General features: G+C 60.2%; 2 protein-coding genes and 1 long non-coding RNA gene across 5 annotated transcripts in view; 1 reads left to right on the forward strand and 2 right to left on the reverse strand.

Moving 5' to 3' along the window:
* Positions 1-872, forward strand: LOC113960444. The gene is made up of 2 exons (XR_003532034.1): positions 1-61; positions 475-872. It is a non-coding gene; the product is annotated as an uncharacterized LOC113960444 (long non-coding RNA).
* Positions 873-987: 115 nt separating this feature from the next.
* NPFF (neuropeptide FF-amide peptide precursor) lies at positions 988-1860 on the reverse strand. Its single transcript, XM_027670016.1, has 3 exons — positions 1765-1860; positions 1517-1629; positions 988-1201 (listed from the first exon to the last, which is right to left on the reverse strand). The coding sequence occupies exons 1-3, from the start codon at positions 1858-1860 to the stop codon at positions 1084-1086; spliced, it is 327 nt and encodes a 108-aa protein (XP_027525817.1). The 3' UTR covers positions 988-1083.
* A 2728-nt stretch (positions 1861-4588) lies between these two features.
* The window catches only part of ATF7 (activating transcription factor 7), a 58340-nt gene continuing 47854 nt past the window's right edge, over positions 4589-15074 (reverse strand). For all 3 annotated transcript variants that reach the window (XM_027670017.1, XM_027670018.1, XM_027670019.1), the window contains exons 7-12: positions 14785-14884; positions 13590-13703; positions 12278-12424; positions 11304-11501; positions 10129-10237; positions 4589-7581 (exon numbers count right to left, since the gene is read on the reverse strand). In XM_027670017.1, coding sequence (XP_027525818.1) covers positions 7370-7581; positions 10129-10237; positions 11304-11501; positions 12278-12424; positions 13590-13703; positions 14785-14884 — 880 coding nt within the window. In that variant the 3' untranslated portion in view covers positions 4589-7369. The remainder of the gene's footprint in view (positions 7582-10128; positions 10238-11303; positions 11502-12277; positions 12425-13589; positions 13704-14784; positions 14885-15074) is intronic.

The following is a 15074-nucleotide window of genomic DNA, read 5'->3' on the forward strand; positions in this document are numbered from 1 at the left end:
TGTGCCCTCCTGCAGGAGCTCTCGGAGGAGCAGAGCTTTGCCATCAGCTACCTCGACATTGGTGAGCACCTGGGACCCCCAGGACCCCCTTAAACCCCTCTGCTCCTCCCCAGGCACCCCCACCTTCCCCAGGGTACCCCCATGCCACCTGGACAATGCTGGGACCCCCTTAGACCCTCTGCTCCTCCCCAGGAACCCCCACCTTCCCCAGGGTCCCCCCATGCCACCCAGACAATCCAGGGTCCCCCACTTACCCCAGGGTATCCCCACCTCACCTGGATACCCCCGGACCCCCTTGGCCCCTCTGCCTCTCCCCAGGTTATTCCCACCTCCCCCAGGCACCCCCATCTCTCCTGGGACACCCTTTCAGCCCCTCTGCCCCTCCCCAGGCACCCCCCCAGCCCCATGGGTGCCCCAAGCTGGGCTCGGGGGGTGCTGTGGGGGTGTCGGGGTGACCCCTGCTGTCTCCCCCAGACGCACTGAGCCTCAGTGGGCTGCACCAGTGCCTGGTGGAGCTCTCGACGCAGCCGACCACCGTGTGCCACGGGGCTGCCCCGTCCCGCGATGGTGCCCGAGCCCAGGCCGCCCGCAACGCCCTGCAGTACCTGCGCATCATGGCGGGGGGCAAGTGACCCCCCCGGGGGCGAGTGACCCCCCCGGACACACCCAGGACTCGCTGGACTCACGGCAGGGCACCTGGCCCCCATCCAACACCCCCCGGACACAGGGACCCGCCTGGGTCTGCAGATGGACAGACACACGGACCTCAGGGCCCAGGGGCTCCCTCTGGCCTGCCCTCCCCCCCCCCCAACAGCGCCAGGAGGGTTCCCGGGCACCATCGGCCCCCAGGAATAAAGCTGGGGGGATTTGTACTCCCCGTGTCGGCGTCTGCTGGGGGGGCTGGGGGGCAGAAAGGGGGCTGATCCCTCCTCCCCCCGACCCGTTCCCCAGGGGTAAAAGCAGAGTGAGCACTCAGGGGTGGGGGGCACCACTTTATTGGGTGATGGACGGACCCACGGACGGGCTTGGGAGGGGCTTGGCTCCAGGAGGGAGGGACAGACGGACGGACTCGGGGCCGGACGCTCAGCGGCGGCGGCCGAAGCGCTGCGGGGTCGCCATCGTCCAGAACGGGGCGAGCGGGGGGTCCCAGCTCCGGGGGCTGAGCCGGGCCTGGGCCCCCCCCTGCGGCCCCCACCCCGACCTGCCGGGGGACACGGCACCGCTGAGCCCTGGCAGGGACAGGACGGGGACGGACGGGATGGCTGGGTGGGAATGAACGGGTGGATGGGGCAGATGGGAATGGGCTGAGGGACACGGACAGACAGACACAGGACGTTCACGGACAGACGGACATTAAAAGGGACCTCCATCCCTGCAACGCTCCAGCTTCTCGAAACCCCCCGCGTCTCCCTCCACCTCCTGGGTCCCCTCGTCCCCAGCCTCGTCCCTCGCAGTGCCCGGGACGCCCCCTCCGTGCCCCCAGACCCCACACCCCGGGACCCCCATCCCCGCTCACCTCTGGGGCTGGAGGAGGGTCCCGGGGGCGCGGCCGGGGCGTTGCAGGGACCGGAGCAGCGCGCCCAGGGCGGCGGCGGCGGGGGGCGGCCCCGGGGGGGCGGCGGCGGCGGCCTGTACCGGGGGAGGACCGGGGGTCACGGCGGTCCCGGAGCCGGAGTGTGACACCCCCCCTTCCAATCATCCCGAGCCTCCCCCCGTCCCAAACCGAACCCCCCGTTCCGACGGCGCGGCCGGGCCGGGGCTCACCGGGGCCGGGTCGAGGGTCCCGGGGCAGCAGCGGGCGCTGCGCGGGGTCCCCGCCAGCAGCAGCAGCAGCAGAAGCAGCGCCGGACGCCCCGTCATCGCCCCCACCATCGCCCCCGCCCCGCCGCCGCCGCCACCTCTTATAGCCGGGCCGGGCCGGGGGCTCCCAGGGGAGCGGGGGGCGGCGGGGACGAGTCCCGGCTAATGAAACCCATTTACCAGCCGCGACAGCCGCCCCCGGGGACGGACGGACGGATGGACGGGGCGGTCCCGCACATCCCCGCCCCGCCCGGGACCCGCAACCGGCACCACCACCGGGGCTGCCCGCACCGGCCAAGAGAGACCCCCGGCCCATCGCCGGGACCCCCGTCCTTCACTGGCACTACCTGAGAACAGGACCCCGCCCCGTGCTGACCCCCATCCTCCCTGCATCGCTTCCCTACCGGAGCAGGACCCTCGGAGACAGGGACCCCTCCCCTGCCCTGGTACCCCCTCTCTGGAGACCCCCTGAGACAGGGACCCCTCCCCTGCCCTGATACCCCCTCTCCGGGGACCCCCCGAGACAGGGCCCCCCTCCCGGGCACCCCCTGAGACAGGACCCCCTTCCATTTTCGGGGACCCCCTGAGACAGGACCCCCGCCCTGTCCCGGACCCCCTGAGACAGGGCCCCCTCCCCTCTCCGGGGACCCCGTGAGACAGGAACACCCCTCCGAGCACCCCCTGAGACAGGGCCCCCGCCCTGTCCCGGACCTCCAGAGACAGGACCCCCTCCCCTTTCCGGGGACCCCCCAAGACAGGACCCCCTCCCCTTTCCGGGGACCCCCCGCGCCCCCCCCGCTCCGCCGCCTCTCGCTGCCGCCACCCGGTGGCCCCGCCGCGCTCCTGCAGCCCCGACGGCGCGGCCGCAGCTCCGTCCGACCCAAAACCTGCTGAAATCGCCCCAAACGCTCACCTGAGGCTGCCCCGCGCCACTGCGGCGTCCCCACAAGCAGCTCACCCGCTGTGTCACCCGGGGAGGGGACCCGACACGCCCCACGCCGTCCCGAGTCCAGGCGGTGTCACCGCGGTGGCGACCGAGGGTCATCACAGCACCCTCTACCCGGTGACACCCACACCGTGAACCCCCCCCGGGCACACTCAGGGGTGTCCGTGGCACAGGTGACACGGGGGATGTTCCCTCCCCTCCCGACCCCCCAAAAGCAGAGGGCAACAACCATCATCTCCTGGGTAATATTTTAATGTTATATTTGCAGCATAAATAAAAGGCACGTTACATGTTTGGTACGACACGGCCGAGGGGGGGGGGGGGGGGCTTGGGGCGTGTCCCCCCGGATCCCTCCCGCGTCCCCGGGCCCCCGCGGGGGCTGTGAGGACCCGCTCACAGGAGCCCGTGCGGAGGGGGGGTCCCTCGGGGGCTGCGGAGGGGGGGATGTTCAGCTAAAAAGGAGCTGCCCCGCGGCGGCGGCCGATCTACGATATATGGGTGCATATACGCGTCGATATGGACTGATAGATACTACACGGTTACGCTTCTCGGGGCGGGGGGGGTCCTTTTTTTTTGGCTTCTTCCATTATTGATCGTCAAAGCTCGTGGTACAAAAGCAGCTGGGTGGGGGCAGGGGGTGGGGGGAACGCCCAGGACCCTCCTCCCGTGTCCCTCTGTCGCCTCCTGGGCTCGATTTGGGGCATCGTCGCTGCCAGAGCCCCCCCGTGTGCACGGAACCGGGCGGGGGGAACCGAACAGAAACGGGTCCATGGGTCCGAAAATGGCTCATTTCCCATCCGAACCGCCGAATTTCCGAACCAGGGACCAGTCTCGGCGGGGGGGGCACCAACCCTTCCCACCCGCCCGGTCCTGAGGGACTCGGAAGCCAATGAGGAGAATTTTCATCTCTGCCAGAGGGAAAGGAGGGAAGGAGCAGGAGCTCCCTCATCACGAACTCCCCCGGGCCGTGGTTTTGAGCCATTTGTTCCTATTCAATGTTACAGTTACGATAAAAAATCGGTAAAACTCGACTCCCACGGGCCAGTCCTGCTGTCTGGGCTCTCCCCAGCTCGACCCCAACACAAAGGAGCCCTTTCAACCCTGCAGGGCTCTGGAGAGGAGCCCCCGTGTCACCCTCCCGCCATTTCAAGCCCTGGCAGAGGGATGGAGATCCCGGGGACCCAAACACGGGATGGGGTTGGGGGCAGGCAGGTGGAAACCCTGGGACACCCCAGGGTTCCAGGGGAGCAAAGTGCAGGTGCTCGGCACTGCCGAGCGGGCCCGGGGGCTGCCACCCCCCGGGAGCCTTGGAAAAGCAGGAGAAATCACCACAGAGCAGAAATCAGGTTGTTTCGCCCCAAAAGCAGCTGCAAAGTCTTCAGGCAAGAGTTGAACCAGCACGGGGAGGAGGAGGAGGAGGAGAAAAAGCGACCTTCATCCCACCTCTCCTCACAGGGGAACCCAGCACCACCAACCCGACAGAAAATCTGACTTCTCACCCAAAAAACCCCCAACCCCCTGCACGTCCATCGCCAGCACCATGCCAGCCTGGGGAGGGAATTGCTCCCAAGGGAGGCCATGAGGAAGGGAAGGATGATGAGAGGTACTAACCAGCTCTTCCCAGCCGTTTTGGGAGAAAATTCCACTCCCTGGAGCCCAAAGGCTCCTTGGGAGCAGAGACCACCCTGATCCCAGAACTCCTCACCCAGGCAGCCCAATGGATCCACACGTGGCTGCTCCATCAGCCAGAGGGGCTGGAAGAGTCACCCCTTGAACCCCCCACCTCCTTCAGAGTGGACCTTCGGCCCCTTCCCAGGTTTTGGGTGGTTCTGATGAGACCCCAGCAAGGGACGAGCATCACCCCTATGCCCCAAAGTGACTCCTGGGACATCACCCATCACCTGGATGGGAGCAGAGGATCCTCCTGAGGCTGGATCCCTGTGGATTCCTGCTTTGCACCATCCAACACCTTCCCAGTACGAGAAATGGGACCTGAGCCCGCTCTGGGATCTGCTTCCAGGGCAGCCTTTGAGGTAAAACACACCTGAAATGGGCACAGGGAGCTCCAACCCTGTGACTGAAGCAATAATAAGTCCAGGTATGGCCAAATGCTTGTTCCCTGCTTGTCCCTGCCCAGGTTTGGAGTTTTCCAACTGCCTTTTCCTGGATTTGCAGAATTTTCAAGGCACTAAAGCGCTGGCGATGGGAGATGTGGGAATGGGGCGGCACCGACGGCATCGGGGCATGGAGGGAGAGGGAGAAAAGCTGCTCCTGCACCCCCATCCCAGTGGGGCCACCAGGATTCCCTGGAGAGGTGAGGCAGGAAAAGCCCTTTGTGGGCTGCAGGCTTGGCTCTCCCATCACACAGAATCCAGCCACTTTTACTCCCCAAGGGTAAAACAAAGAGCTGGGGAAGCTGCTGCCTTTGATCCAAACACTGTCCCAGATTTTCCACCTCTCCACCCTCTGCTCACTCCTGATCCTGCCAGCAAAGCCCCCACTGGCCTTCGTCTCTCCTTCCCCCCAGACCCCACAGTAAACAGGGAACCAGCGGTGGGACCAGCCCAGAGCTCAATTCCTTCCTTTCTTCCCCTTCCCACTGAGACTTTTCCTGGAGGGACAGGCTTTCCTGCAGAGCTGAGTGCTGGGATGGCCCAGGAGGAACTGCCAGACACCACCACTCCCTCCACGACATGGCATGAGACCTGCACCTCCTGCAAACCCTTGGCCTTAGATCCTGATCCCCCCAAAACAGGCCTGACCCCCTGCTGTGCCTCACCCGGCCCCAAACCCTTAGAATCATAGAATCAGTTGGGTTGGAAGGGACCTCCGAGATCATCAAGTCCAACCCTGGATCCACTACGGCCTGGTCACGTCCTGGGTTGGGATTGGGAATGCTGGAAACATCTGTGAACCCAGGGACTGTGCAGGAACAGCTTTACAGGAGAGAAAGGCAGCTCTGGGGCGCTGTGTGGGATCCAAACCAGAGGCTGGATGTGACCCCAATCACAGACAGGAGTTGGGATGAGCACAAGAACAGAGGGGGAGTGCAGGAGCAGCAACACAAACCAACCCCAGGCCACGAGTGGTCGGTGTGGCCACAGAGGTGAGGAAGACCTGGGAAAGAGGGAGGGGGAGAAGACAGATCCCATCCATGGAAAAACCCAAACCACTGGACTCCCCTGGTTGTGATGAGATCCCAAGTTTCCTGCTCAGCCTTTGCTTTGGGTTTTGCTGTCCCTGGAAACCTTCCAAGTCTGGGGAAGCCAAACAAAAATCACTTGGACAAACCAACTTGGCTCCAAAGTGGCGAAGTGCGACCTGAGGGGGAGGAGGGCTTGGCTGAGGAGGAACCTGGGAGGGGGAGGAAGACCAAGGGCTAATGCAGCTCCATGGACCATGACAAGATTCCTTCCAAGAGCCTGAACACACGTGAAACCCCTTCCCATTTCCAAACCACCGGCTCCAATCGGCACCTTGGGAAGCCCAGAAGGACACACACGGACACACATGTGCCCAAGGCCCACCTGGCAGGAAAACAGACCCAATTCCAAGAGTCTCCCAACACGGAGGGTGGGTTCTTAACCTGCCCTATGAACTGGAAGCTCCATGAATCCTTTGTTTGCTCTGGTTGGGAAGCAACAGATGCTCCGTCACCGTGAGCAGAACATCATCGTGAGGAAGAGGCAAAAGACCGGGCAGACACCATCCCGTGTTCCCTCCCCTCGGAACAGGCAACTAATCCACGATTTAAGGCCACCATTATTAAGGTCATCGAGGTCACGTGTGTGGGAGATGATCCCTGGGAACGGAGGGATGGGTTTGCTCAGGTGTGCGGGATGCCGGATTTGGGGACTCACACGTCGCTGCCTGCTGGGTCCTTCCCTGAATCCCAGAGTGCCCAGTCCCTGTGGATGCCCACCAGCACTGGTTTGCTGTTGGGAAGACGGGAGTGGCCCCGTGGCTGCCTGGACAGGCCGTACCTTTCCCAGCACCCGGCGTGGGAGCAGCACCTGAGCACCCGCAGCTCCCGGCACGGCACCGGTGACCGGGAACACGTGTCCCCTTCTCCCAGCCAATTTTACAGCGGTCACACTCCCGTTGTGTCCAAGATCCACCACTGGAATTCGGGAGTGAGGAGACCGACCTCAATCCCCGCAAGCTCAGAGCTCCAGGAGGCTCCTGTGCCAAGGTGCAACGTTTCAGGGAGCGGGAGCAGGGATGAGCAGACCCCTGGGAGCAGCACTGAGTGTCAGAGCCCCCCTGAGCCCCTCTGCTGAGGGCAGGGGGCAGGGAGAGGGGGCTTGGAGCAGGGACCGTGCCGAGGGGATCCCCAGGCACGGAGGTTTAGTGTTACTGTGACGGACCCCTGCCAGCCCACCTTTCCAGGGGCTCCTCAGAGGGGGCTCTGGGAGCTGGGGGGGGCTCTGCTAAGTGCCAGCTGAGGGACTGAGGGCACTGTACAGGCTGTGCAGTGGGAAAGCGCCAGAGCTGCCCTTAACTCAAAAAAAAAAAAAAAAAACCAACAAAACAAAAAAACCCAAAAAAAAGAAACGAAAATCCTCGTGGGCCCGCCCTGGGCAGGACCAGGGCCGTGGTCAGTCTGTGCTCGGCTCCGGGCCATCATCTGCCGGCAGACTGGGACTGTGGGGCCATGATGACGTGGGAGGGCAGGCCCAGCTCTGTCCTTTGCCCGGCCATCTGCGTCAGCACCGAGGTGGCCACGGCCTCGGCCGCCGAGCGCACGCTGAGCCCGTTCGGGGCGGCCGACGCGGAGCTGTGCTGGATGACGGGCGCGGGGGAGCCCGTGGGCTCCGAGCTCTCCTTCGGGCTCTCTGCTCCGACGGGGAAGGAGGGGAGGGGAAGAAGAAAACAAGGTTAGAGAGAGGCTGTGGGGGTGGTGGCATGGTGAGGGGGAGGGAGGTGTGGGTTGAACGCTCACCTTTCCAGCCTGGAGCAGAGAGAGGATGATTCCTGTGGAATCCCAGTTTCCCCCCACCAGGCCAGGCAATCCCCCCACCAGGCCAGGCACTCCCCTCGAGGCCCCAGCCCACCCCAAGCAGCTGTTTGGCAAAAGCTGCCAAGCACTGGAAACAAAAACTGATTCAAGGACTGGAAACAAAACTGCTTTGAGGTGGAAAGGATCTAATGACCCTGCCCAGGTCCTGCTGGCCCCAGTCCCTTGGAGAAGCACCATGGAATCCTCCTGAATTCCAGCCAGGAAGCCACAAAGTGCAGGCTGGGCCTCGAGGAGGGTGGCACTGGCATAACCTTCATCCTAATCAATGTGTTTCCTCATTACAAGGAATTAACTTCCCCCCAAGCCACCTCCTCTCCTCCAGGCCACTGAGCCCCGAGACCGGCTGGGTGGGCACAGGAGGAGGTGAAACACAATCCCTTTGGCTGGGCTCTTTGGGGCATTTTTGATATAAATTACCTGGTTTGCTCTTTACTGTTCTCCAGGACATTAAAATCAACCAGAGTCCCTTTGTTTGCTCCATTTCTTTTGGTAGCTTTGAAGCAATGTGACTGAGGGGACAGAGCCCTTCTTCCCTGCTCTGTTCAGCTTCCAGGACTTTGGATTCTCTCCCCCAAGGAGCCCCCAGAGCTCCTCACCCAGAGGATAATTTGTGAGCTATCAAATGCCATGGTGAGGGCAGTCAGAGCTCTCTTTGGGGTACACACTCATTATCCACAGATGCCAGGAGGAAATTCCCTCCTGAGCACTTGGGCAGATGAATTATAGGTGGGATGGGGCCACTTTCCTTTGAAAGAGTCAAATTAAGGCAGGAACTGGGATACTTCTTCCACACCAAGACAGTGAAACCCTTGACACTGGGGGGAAAAAATCAGGAAAGGGGTTTATAACCTCACTGGGCACCAGAAAATGGACTCTGGGGCTCAGTTTTCCATCAGGTGCTTGGACATCATTCCCCTTTCCCAGATGGCTTCTACCTTCCCTCGGGAAACCTCGACCTGGGTGAAAGCCATGGCAGCACAGCAGGTTGGAGAACAGGTTGAGCAGAGCAATGTAATCATCTGGCATCCCAAAAATCAGGAGATTTACAAGATATTAAAAATAAACCACCCAAGTGTACAGGAGGCAGCTGCAATTCCATCAGGGAATCTGGGGTTTTGTTACAGGACCAGCCACAAATCTCAGCAATAAAAAGGGCAGAGGGGAGGGGGGCACAGGGGAGGGGGTGAATCTCATTTTTAGTATTCAGATGTGTCATGAATTCCTGTTATTGCAGTGGGCAGACTTGTGAGGAATAGTAATAGGAATTGTAAACTCTGGAATTTAACGGGGGGGGAAAAAAATGAGGTCTCCTGCCTGGGTTCTGCAGGGCTGGGACACGGGGACAGCCACGACCACATCACTCAGGCCCTGAGTCACTGCAGTGAGTGACAACAAATGGGCTGGGCCAGACCCTTCCAGGACAACATTCCCAGAGAGGGGATCAAGGGCCAACCCCCAAGGACATCAGTTTTTTTAATTTATTTGGTTTTGCTTCCTTGGCTTTTTCTGTTCCCCCTTCCCTTCTCTCCTCTCATCCATCCCTGCCTCTCCTCCCATTATTCCAGGCAACACTAGAGGACCCCAGTGTCCTCCCAAAGCCTCACAGCAGCACAGCCTGGAATTGGTACTGCAGGCAGGGCAGAAGGACCCAGGATCGTCGTGTTTAGCTCCTGGGTTGATTATAATGAAATAGGCAGCATTAAAAAAAAAAAAGAAAGAAAGAAAGAAAAGAAGATAAAAAAGGAGGCTTTTTTGCTTCCAAACCGAGCCAGTTTGATGGGAATTGCAGAGAATGAGCTATGGAGCCCTATGATGTCATTTATAGAGTCTGGCCTTTCCTGACTCTGCCTTTGCTTTGGAGCAGCAAGAATTTTTAACTTCAAAGAGAATATCAAGTGCTTGGCACGTTGCCAGGAGCAGGGAGAGACTCCAGGGAGAAGCAGACACATGGATCTCTGTCCAGCATCCCACACTGGAGAGGCAGAGGGAGGCACACACCTCCTGCCCTCGAAAGATCTCATGCACCAGTTCAAGTGCTCCTCCTCAGCGTGGGGGCTTCACCAGCAGAAGATGCTCCCAGGCACATGTGGGATTCTTGGGGTGTCCTGTGCAGGGCCAGGAGTTGGACTGGATGAGCCTCGTGGGCCCCTCCCAACCCAGGGTGTTCTATATTCTCCATGCCATGTGCCGTGTGCTCCATTCTGTGTTTCTGTGACACAGCTCTGCCCTCTCACTGCAGTGACTGGAAGCTGATGGAGCACAGACCGAGAGAAAAACTCCCTCCCTTCCTTTACAGCTCATAATCCTGACCTGCTCAGACCCACTCAAAGGTTACAGGGACCAGCAGAAGCCCATCACTCACCCAGGTAGCCCTGTGTCTTCTTCTGCAGCGCCGTGACAGGACAGTCCTTGTGGGCCAGCAGCAGCTGCTTCAGCTGAGCCACCTCGTTCCTCAGCAGTGTCACTTCATTCTGAAGGGGACAAACACACATGGGCATCACCCACAGAAGCCCCAGCAGCACCAGGATGTCCATGGGTGTACCCTGCAAACTAAACTGAGACACCTCCAGCCCAAGAACACCCAGCAAAGTTCTTGGATTTGAGGAATTTAAGACATGGGCTGCAGTGCTTCCCTGCCACCGGCTGCAGAGCCCTTGTTACAGTCACCTAACCCTGGGCAGAGCTTTTCCTGAGCCCTCCTGCCAATGCCACCTGCCCGAGGGACACTCTGGAATGCTGCTGGCTCTGGTGGGACACGTGGGAGTGTACAACCAGCCCAGCCCAGGCTGGGCCTTGGGGGGACATCGCAGCTTCTCCACACTCTCAGTACCTCTGTGAGCTCCTGTGAGCCAGGTCTGCTCCCCACAAACCTGTACAGCAGATTATTCCACTGCCCAAGGAAATAGTTTCTATAATTGTCTTGGGAAGAGAATAAAAACACCACGGTCAGAGCTCCAGTAAAGATCCCAGTGCCCGAGTCACTGGCCCAGAATGGAGCCAAGCTCAGTCCTCACCTCACCCTCAGCCAGTGCTGAGAGCACTAACAGGGCTTGTGGCACTGGGAGTGAAATCTGTATTTTCAGGTGTGCTGCACCTCTGCTTGGCATGCCAAGGTGCTGCCAAGAGCCAGGGAAACCCAGTTCTCCAGAGAAAAATCAGTTTGCAGAGCCTCCCTGCTCCCCCCTGCCGGGTCCAGTGTTCAGAGAATGGAGCTGGCAGAGCTCTCCCTCACTCGGGAAAATTCCACTCTGGGAAAAACAGCTGCTTCCCGAGGCTCCACATGCTGCCTCCAAGGTTGGCAGCCAGAGGGTAGAGAAAAACGAGCCCTGAGGTGCTCTTCCCCCAAGGGCTGCTTTTCAACCCATCAGGATGGAAAGCCAGGAGAGAAATCTGTGCAGGGAGGCAGCAATCCTGCTCCAGAGAGAGAGAGCAGCACCCGAGCGCACGTGGGCTCTGCGGCACAGGGCGGACGTTCCCTCGGGAGCGACGTTCCCAACGCCGGCCAAGGGCTGCTCTCAGCCCCGGTTACATACTCACGCTCAGCTGGATGTTCTGGGTGGTGAGTTCCTCGGCTTTCTTCTCCAGGGAGGACACCCAGAGCTTGCGTTTCTGCCGGCAGCGGGAGGCGGCCGCCCGGTTCCGCTCCAGGAACCGCTGCCGGCGCTCGTCCGGATCCTCGTCCACCGTGCGCTTGCGGCGCCCGCCCGTGCTGGGGGTGGGCTGGGCAGGGGACACCTGGGGATGGGGCAGGTGGGAGACACTGAACAGCAGCTCTGGGGCAGGCAGGACACGGCGGTGTCACCACAGCTTGGCTGGGAGAGCTCGGTCCCGCTCGATCCCGCTGCCGTACCTGCCAAGGTGCCAATCTCTGTTTGGGGTCAGGAAGTGTCACGGAGCAAATGGCAGTTTCTGAGTGGGCAATCTGCTTAAAAAGTTAATTTGGGTGAACTTTCTCCCAGTATCTTCAGCTAAACAAGCTCTTGGAGGTAAGTGGTACCAAAGGATTTTGTAAAGCCGCACATTTCCTGGTTTTATTTTGGGAGAACAAAGAAAAAGCCAGCGAGGGCTGATGGTGCAGCAGCCCCGACTGCAAGGGGCAATTACACCCGGGGAGTGCAGCCACACTCCAGCACTCGCTGTCGGGCAGCATATGGATATTAAAACTTCTGGAAGCCCATCCAAGTGACGGAGCAGGTGGTGATCCTGATGGAAGGCTGGCATTTGGCTGGCTGGCAGGAGCCAGTGGAGTTGATTGCCTGAGAGGGGAGCGTTTAACCCCAGTAATTGAGCAGGGAAAAGAGAGGGAAATATTCTTTCCAAACTCCAGACCTCGTCAGGCAAATGAAAGCGGTGCTGGAGCTTCTGCCTGGTGGGCTCTGAGCGGCATTGGAAAAACGGGGCTTTAACCCATTCTGCAAGGGAGGAAGCTGTGGTTTTCCTCCTCTTTCCCCAAGCCCAGGAACCCCCCAGCACCTCCAGCCCCGTGTTGTGGGGCAGCAGCAGCAGCAGACCTGTGGCTGAGCCGGGGAAGGGGCGTCGGGGTGCTGGACAAGGATCTGGCTCTGCTCCGGACGCGCCGTCACCATCGTGCTGGCTGAGCCCACCACCAGGTTGCTGCCATTCAGCGAGGAGGAGGCCGTCAGGCTGGCCTTCAGCCTCTGTGGAAGGAGGACAAGGGACATCAGGGGGCCTCCTCTCCATGCTGCCAAGGCTCTGAGCAGCTCCTGTCACCCAAGGGGCCACTCTGCCTGGAACAGGCTCTTCAGAGACTGCGGCTGACTCGAGTCCAAGCTAAAGCCATCACCATCTGGCCTGCCCGAAGAGAGAGCGGTGTCCAACCCGACAGACAGGTGTCACATCCCAAAATTGCTACTGCCACTGGCACCAAACCCCTCCCCAGCTGGCATGTTCCATGGAAAGCCCAGGGACTGAACAGGCTGCAGAGCCCAACTGTTCCTGAGCACCCACAGAGGGGTCCTAGGGGATGGAGAAGGACCCACACGTGGTTTGCAAGTCCTTTCTCTGGGCAGCCAGGCCAGCATGGCTGTTTTGTGCCTCAGTTTATGATCTCTCTCCCCACCTGAGGCTCTGATCTGCCCCTGAGGCCTGCAGACTCTACAACAGGAGTGAGGACAATATGCTGGCAGCCGTGAGCAGCACTGCTGGGAGAGGTGGTGTGCAAACACCTGCCCGGCCCAAAAAATGGGGGCTTCAGAGAATCGTGGAATCGTTGAGGCTGGAAAAGCCCTCTGAGATCATCTGAGTCCTGGTACTGCTGAGCCATGTCCCCAAGTGCCACATCCATCAGCTTTGCTTCCCCTGTGCCACATCCATCAGCTTTGCTTCCCCCCTGTGCACACCCGGCCTGAGCCGTGAGGAGCCACGAGAGGAAAGTTCCTCTTGTAAAGACTTAGTTAATGGGTTTGACATGAGAACCATGACCAGGATCTCCTGAATTACAGCCCAAACCTCTCCTCCTGTGGCTCTGCCTTCCTCAATCCCACCTCCACCCCATCTGCCATTCTGGAACCAGAGTTCCAGTTTTACTATCAGCCGCCTCCAGGCTGGGGACAGGGTTTGTCCCAACACTCACAGCCTCCTGTGCTGCCAGTGCCAAGCACTGAGTGCTCCAATGTTCCTGGTGGCACTTCCAACACCTGTGCTGGGAGCAGGAATTGCTCTGATGGCTACACAGGATTCCAGAGGAATATTCATGAAGGCTGTGGGGGAAAAGCCTCCAGCCCGGAGTTGCTTACGGAGGTGGTGGTGAAGGTTGAGGGACAAGGACAACACCGTGACTGTGACCCCCTCCCCAACACTCACCATTTTGGCTTCAGAGTGCACTGGGAGTCCTGACGGGGAAATGGACCCGCTGCTGTTGATGGGAGGCCCAGGAATACCGGGAATGTTCGGCACCATGGACATCGGCCGAGCCAGCTGTGGGGGAGGGAGGGACACGTGGGTTGGGAAGTTGGAGGTGCTTTGGCTCCGTGGAGCAGCTCTGCAGTAACTCCCTGACCAAGCACATCCATAAATCCTGACGAACGTTTAACTGCGGCCATCCGTTATTCCTGCTGTCACTGAGGGCCACCAGCCACGTTGGTGGCCACGGAGGCTGTTCCAGAATCACCCAAACAAACCAGCCCAGCACGGAGTAAAGGGAGGGGGGCAGTTTCTTCCCTTCCCTGCCAGTGGGCTCTCCTCCACCAGTACATGCGACAGATGAGAGGGAGGGTCCTGGATCCCCCCTGGTTCTATTGCAGGACTGCAATAGAACCACAAAGGGGGAGGTCACAGTGTCCCCTCCTGAGCTTTCTCCCTCAGCAAAGAGAGGGAAAACCAGAATTTGGACATGTTTGTAAGCCCCATGGGTGGCAAAGCACTGCAAATCTGGAGGGAAGGGGTGAGGATGTTCCCATGCCCACAGGTCACGACTAGAGGTGCACCTGAGGCGGACAGTTTTAGCCCTTGTGCACTCAAAGCCCCAAGGACATGCCCAGCAGGACAGACAGGATTCCCAGGGCTGGGGATCAGGAGCTGGAGAGCTCAGAGGACACACTCAACCCCCACCAGGCAGATCTGCAGTGACTCTGCCCCACAGAAAACTCTCTGTGTGCAGAAGCCCAAGCTGAGGCTGGCCTGGCCATTCCCCTGGCCAGCACACACCAACATGTTCCCTGCAAGCTCCGGTGGTTTCAGTGCAGGCACACTGTTCCAAATGGAAGCAGCTAATCAGGGATCCTGCAGCTCCCAGCCCCGGATCGATGGCGTGAGCCATCTGTCCGGGCACAGATTTGCTTTTTTTCCCCAAACTTATTGCCCTCTAGTGTGATCCACACGTTATTGCTGCCCTGCCAGAGCTGCTCCCTCCTCCTCTTCCTCCTCCTCCTCCGGTCTTATCTCGCACAGAGGGGGAGAGGGATTTTAATGTTTATGAAATGGAAGTGTCTGTGTGTGTTTGGCAGGGGAAAGGCTCGTCCCCTCCTCCACACGGGGCTGTGCTGGAAGCTTCTCTCACCGATATGACAGAAGGCATCTGGACGGGGGGGCCGGGGAGCACGGGCACGGTCTGGCCGTTCGCAAGCTGCACGACGAGTGGGAGGGAACCTGTGGGAGACCTGCAGAAACAAGAACCAGAGTTCTCACAGATTATTCCAGGTTTATGACGACCAGGGGGCCCCAGGAAGCTCAGGGGCAGCAGCGCGAGCGAATCCAGTTGGTGGATCTGGGCTCATTTCCCCATTTCTGAGTGGTTTGTTCTGAAGGGGAGGGTGCAGAGCTCAGCTGGGGGGAAGTGTGAGGGTAACT

Source organism: Corapipo altera, unplaced genomic scaffold (assembly GCF_003945725.1).
Source record: "Corapipo altera isolate COAL_440 unplaced genomic scaffold, ASM394572v1 306, whole genome shotgun sequence".
In the NCBI taxonomy this organism is placed as follows: domain Eukaryota; kingdom Metazoa; phylum Chordata; class Aves; order Passeriformes; family Pipridae; genus Corapipo; species Corapipo altera.

Bases quoted from the DNA above. Each gene is read 5' to 3' on its own strand.
- NPFF (XM_027670016.1), bottom strand. From the start codon at position 1,860: ATGACGGGGCGTCCGGCGCTGCTTCTGCTGCTGCTGCTGCTGGCGGGG. The intron at 1,630-1,764 runs GTGAGCCCCGGC...CCCCCGGTACAG, and splicing joins GGACCCTCGACCCGGCCCCG to GCCGCCGCCGCCGCCCCCCC. The intron at 1,202-1,516 runs GTGAGCGGGGAT...GTCCCCCGGCAG, and splicing joins ACCCTCCTCCAGCCCCAGAG to GTCGGGGTGGGGGCCGCAGG.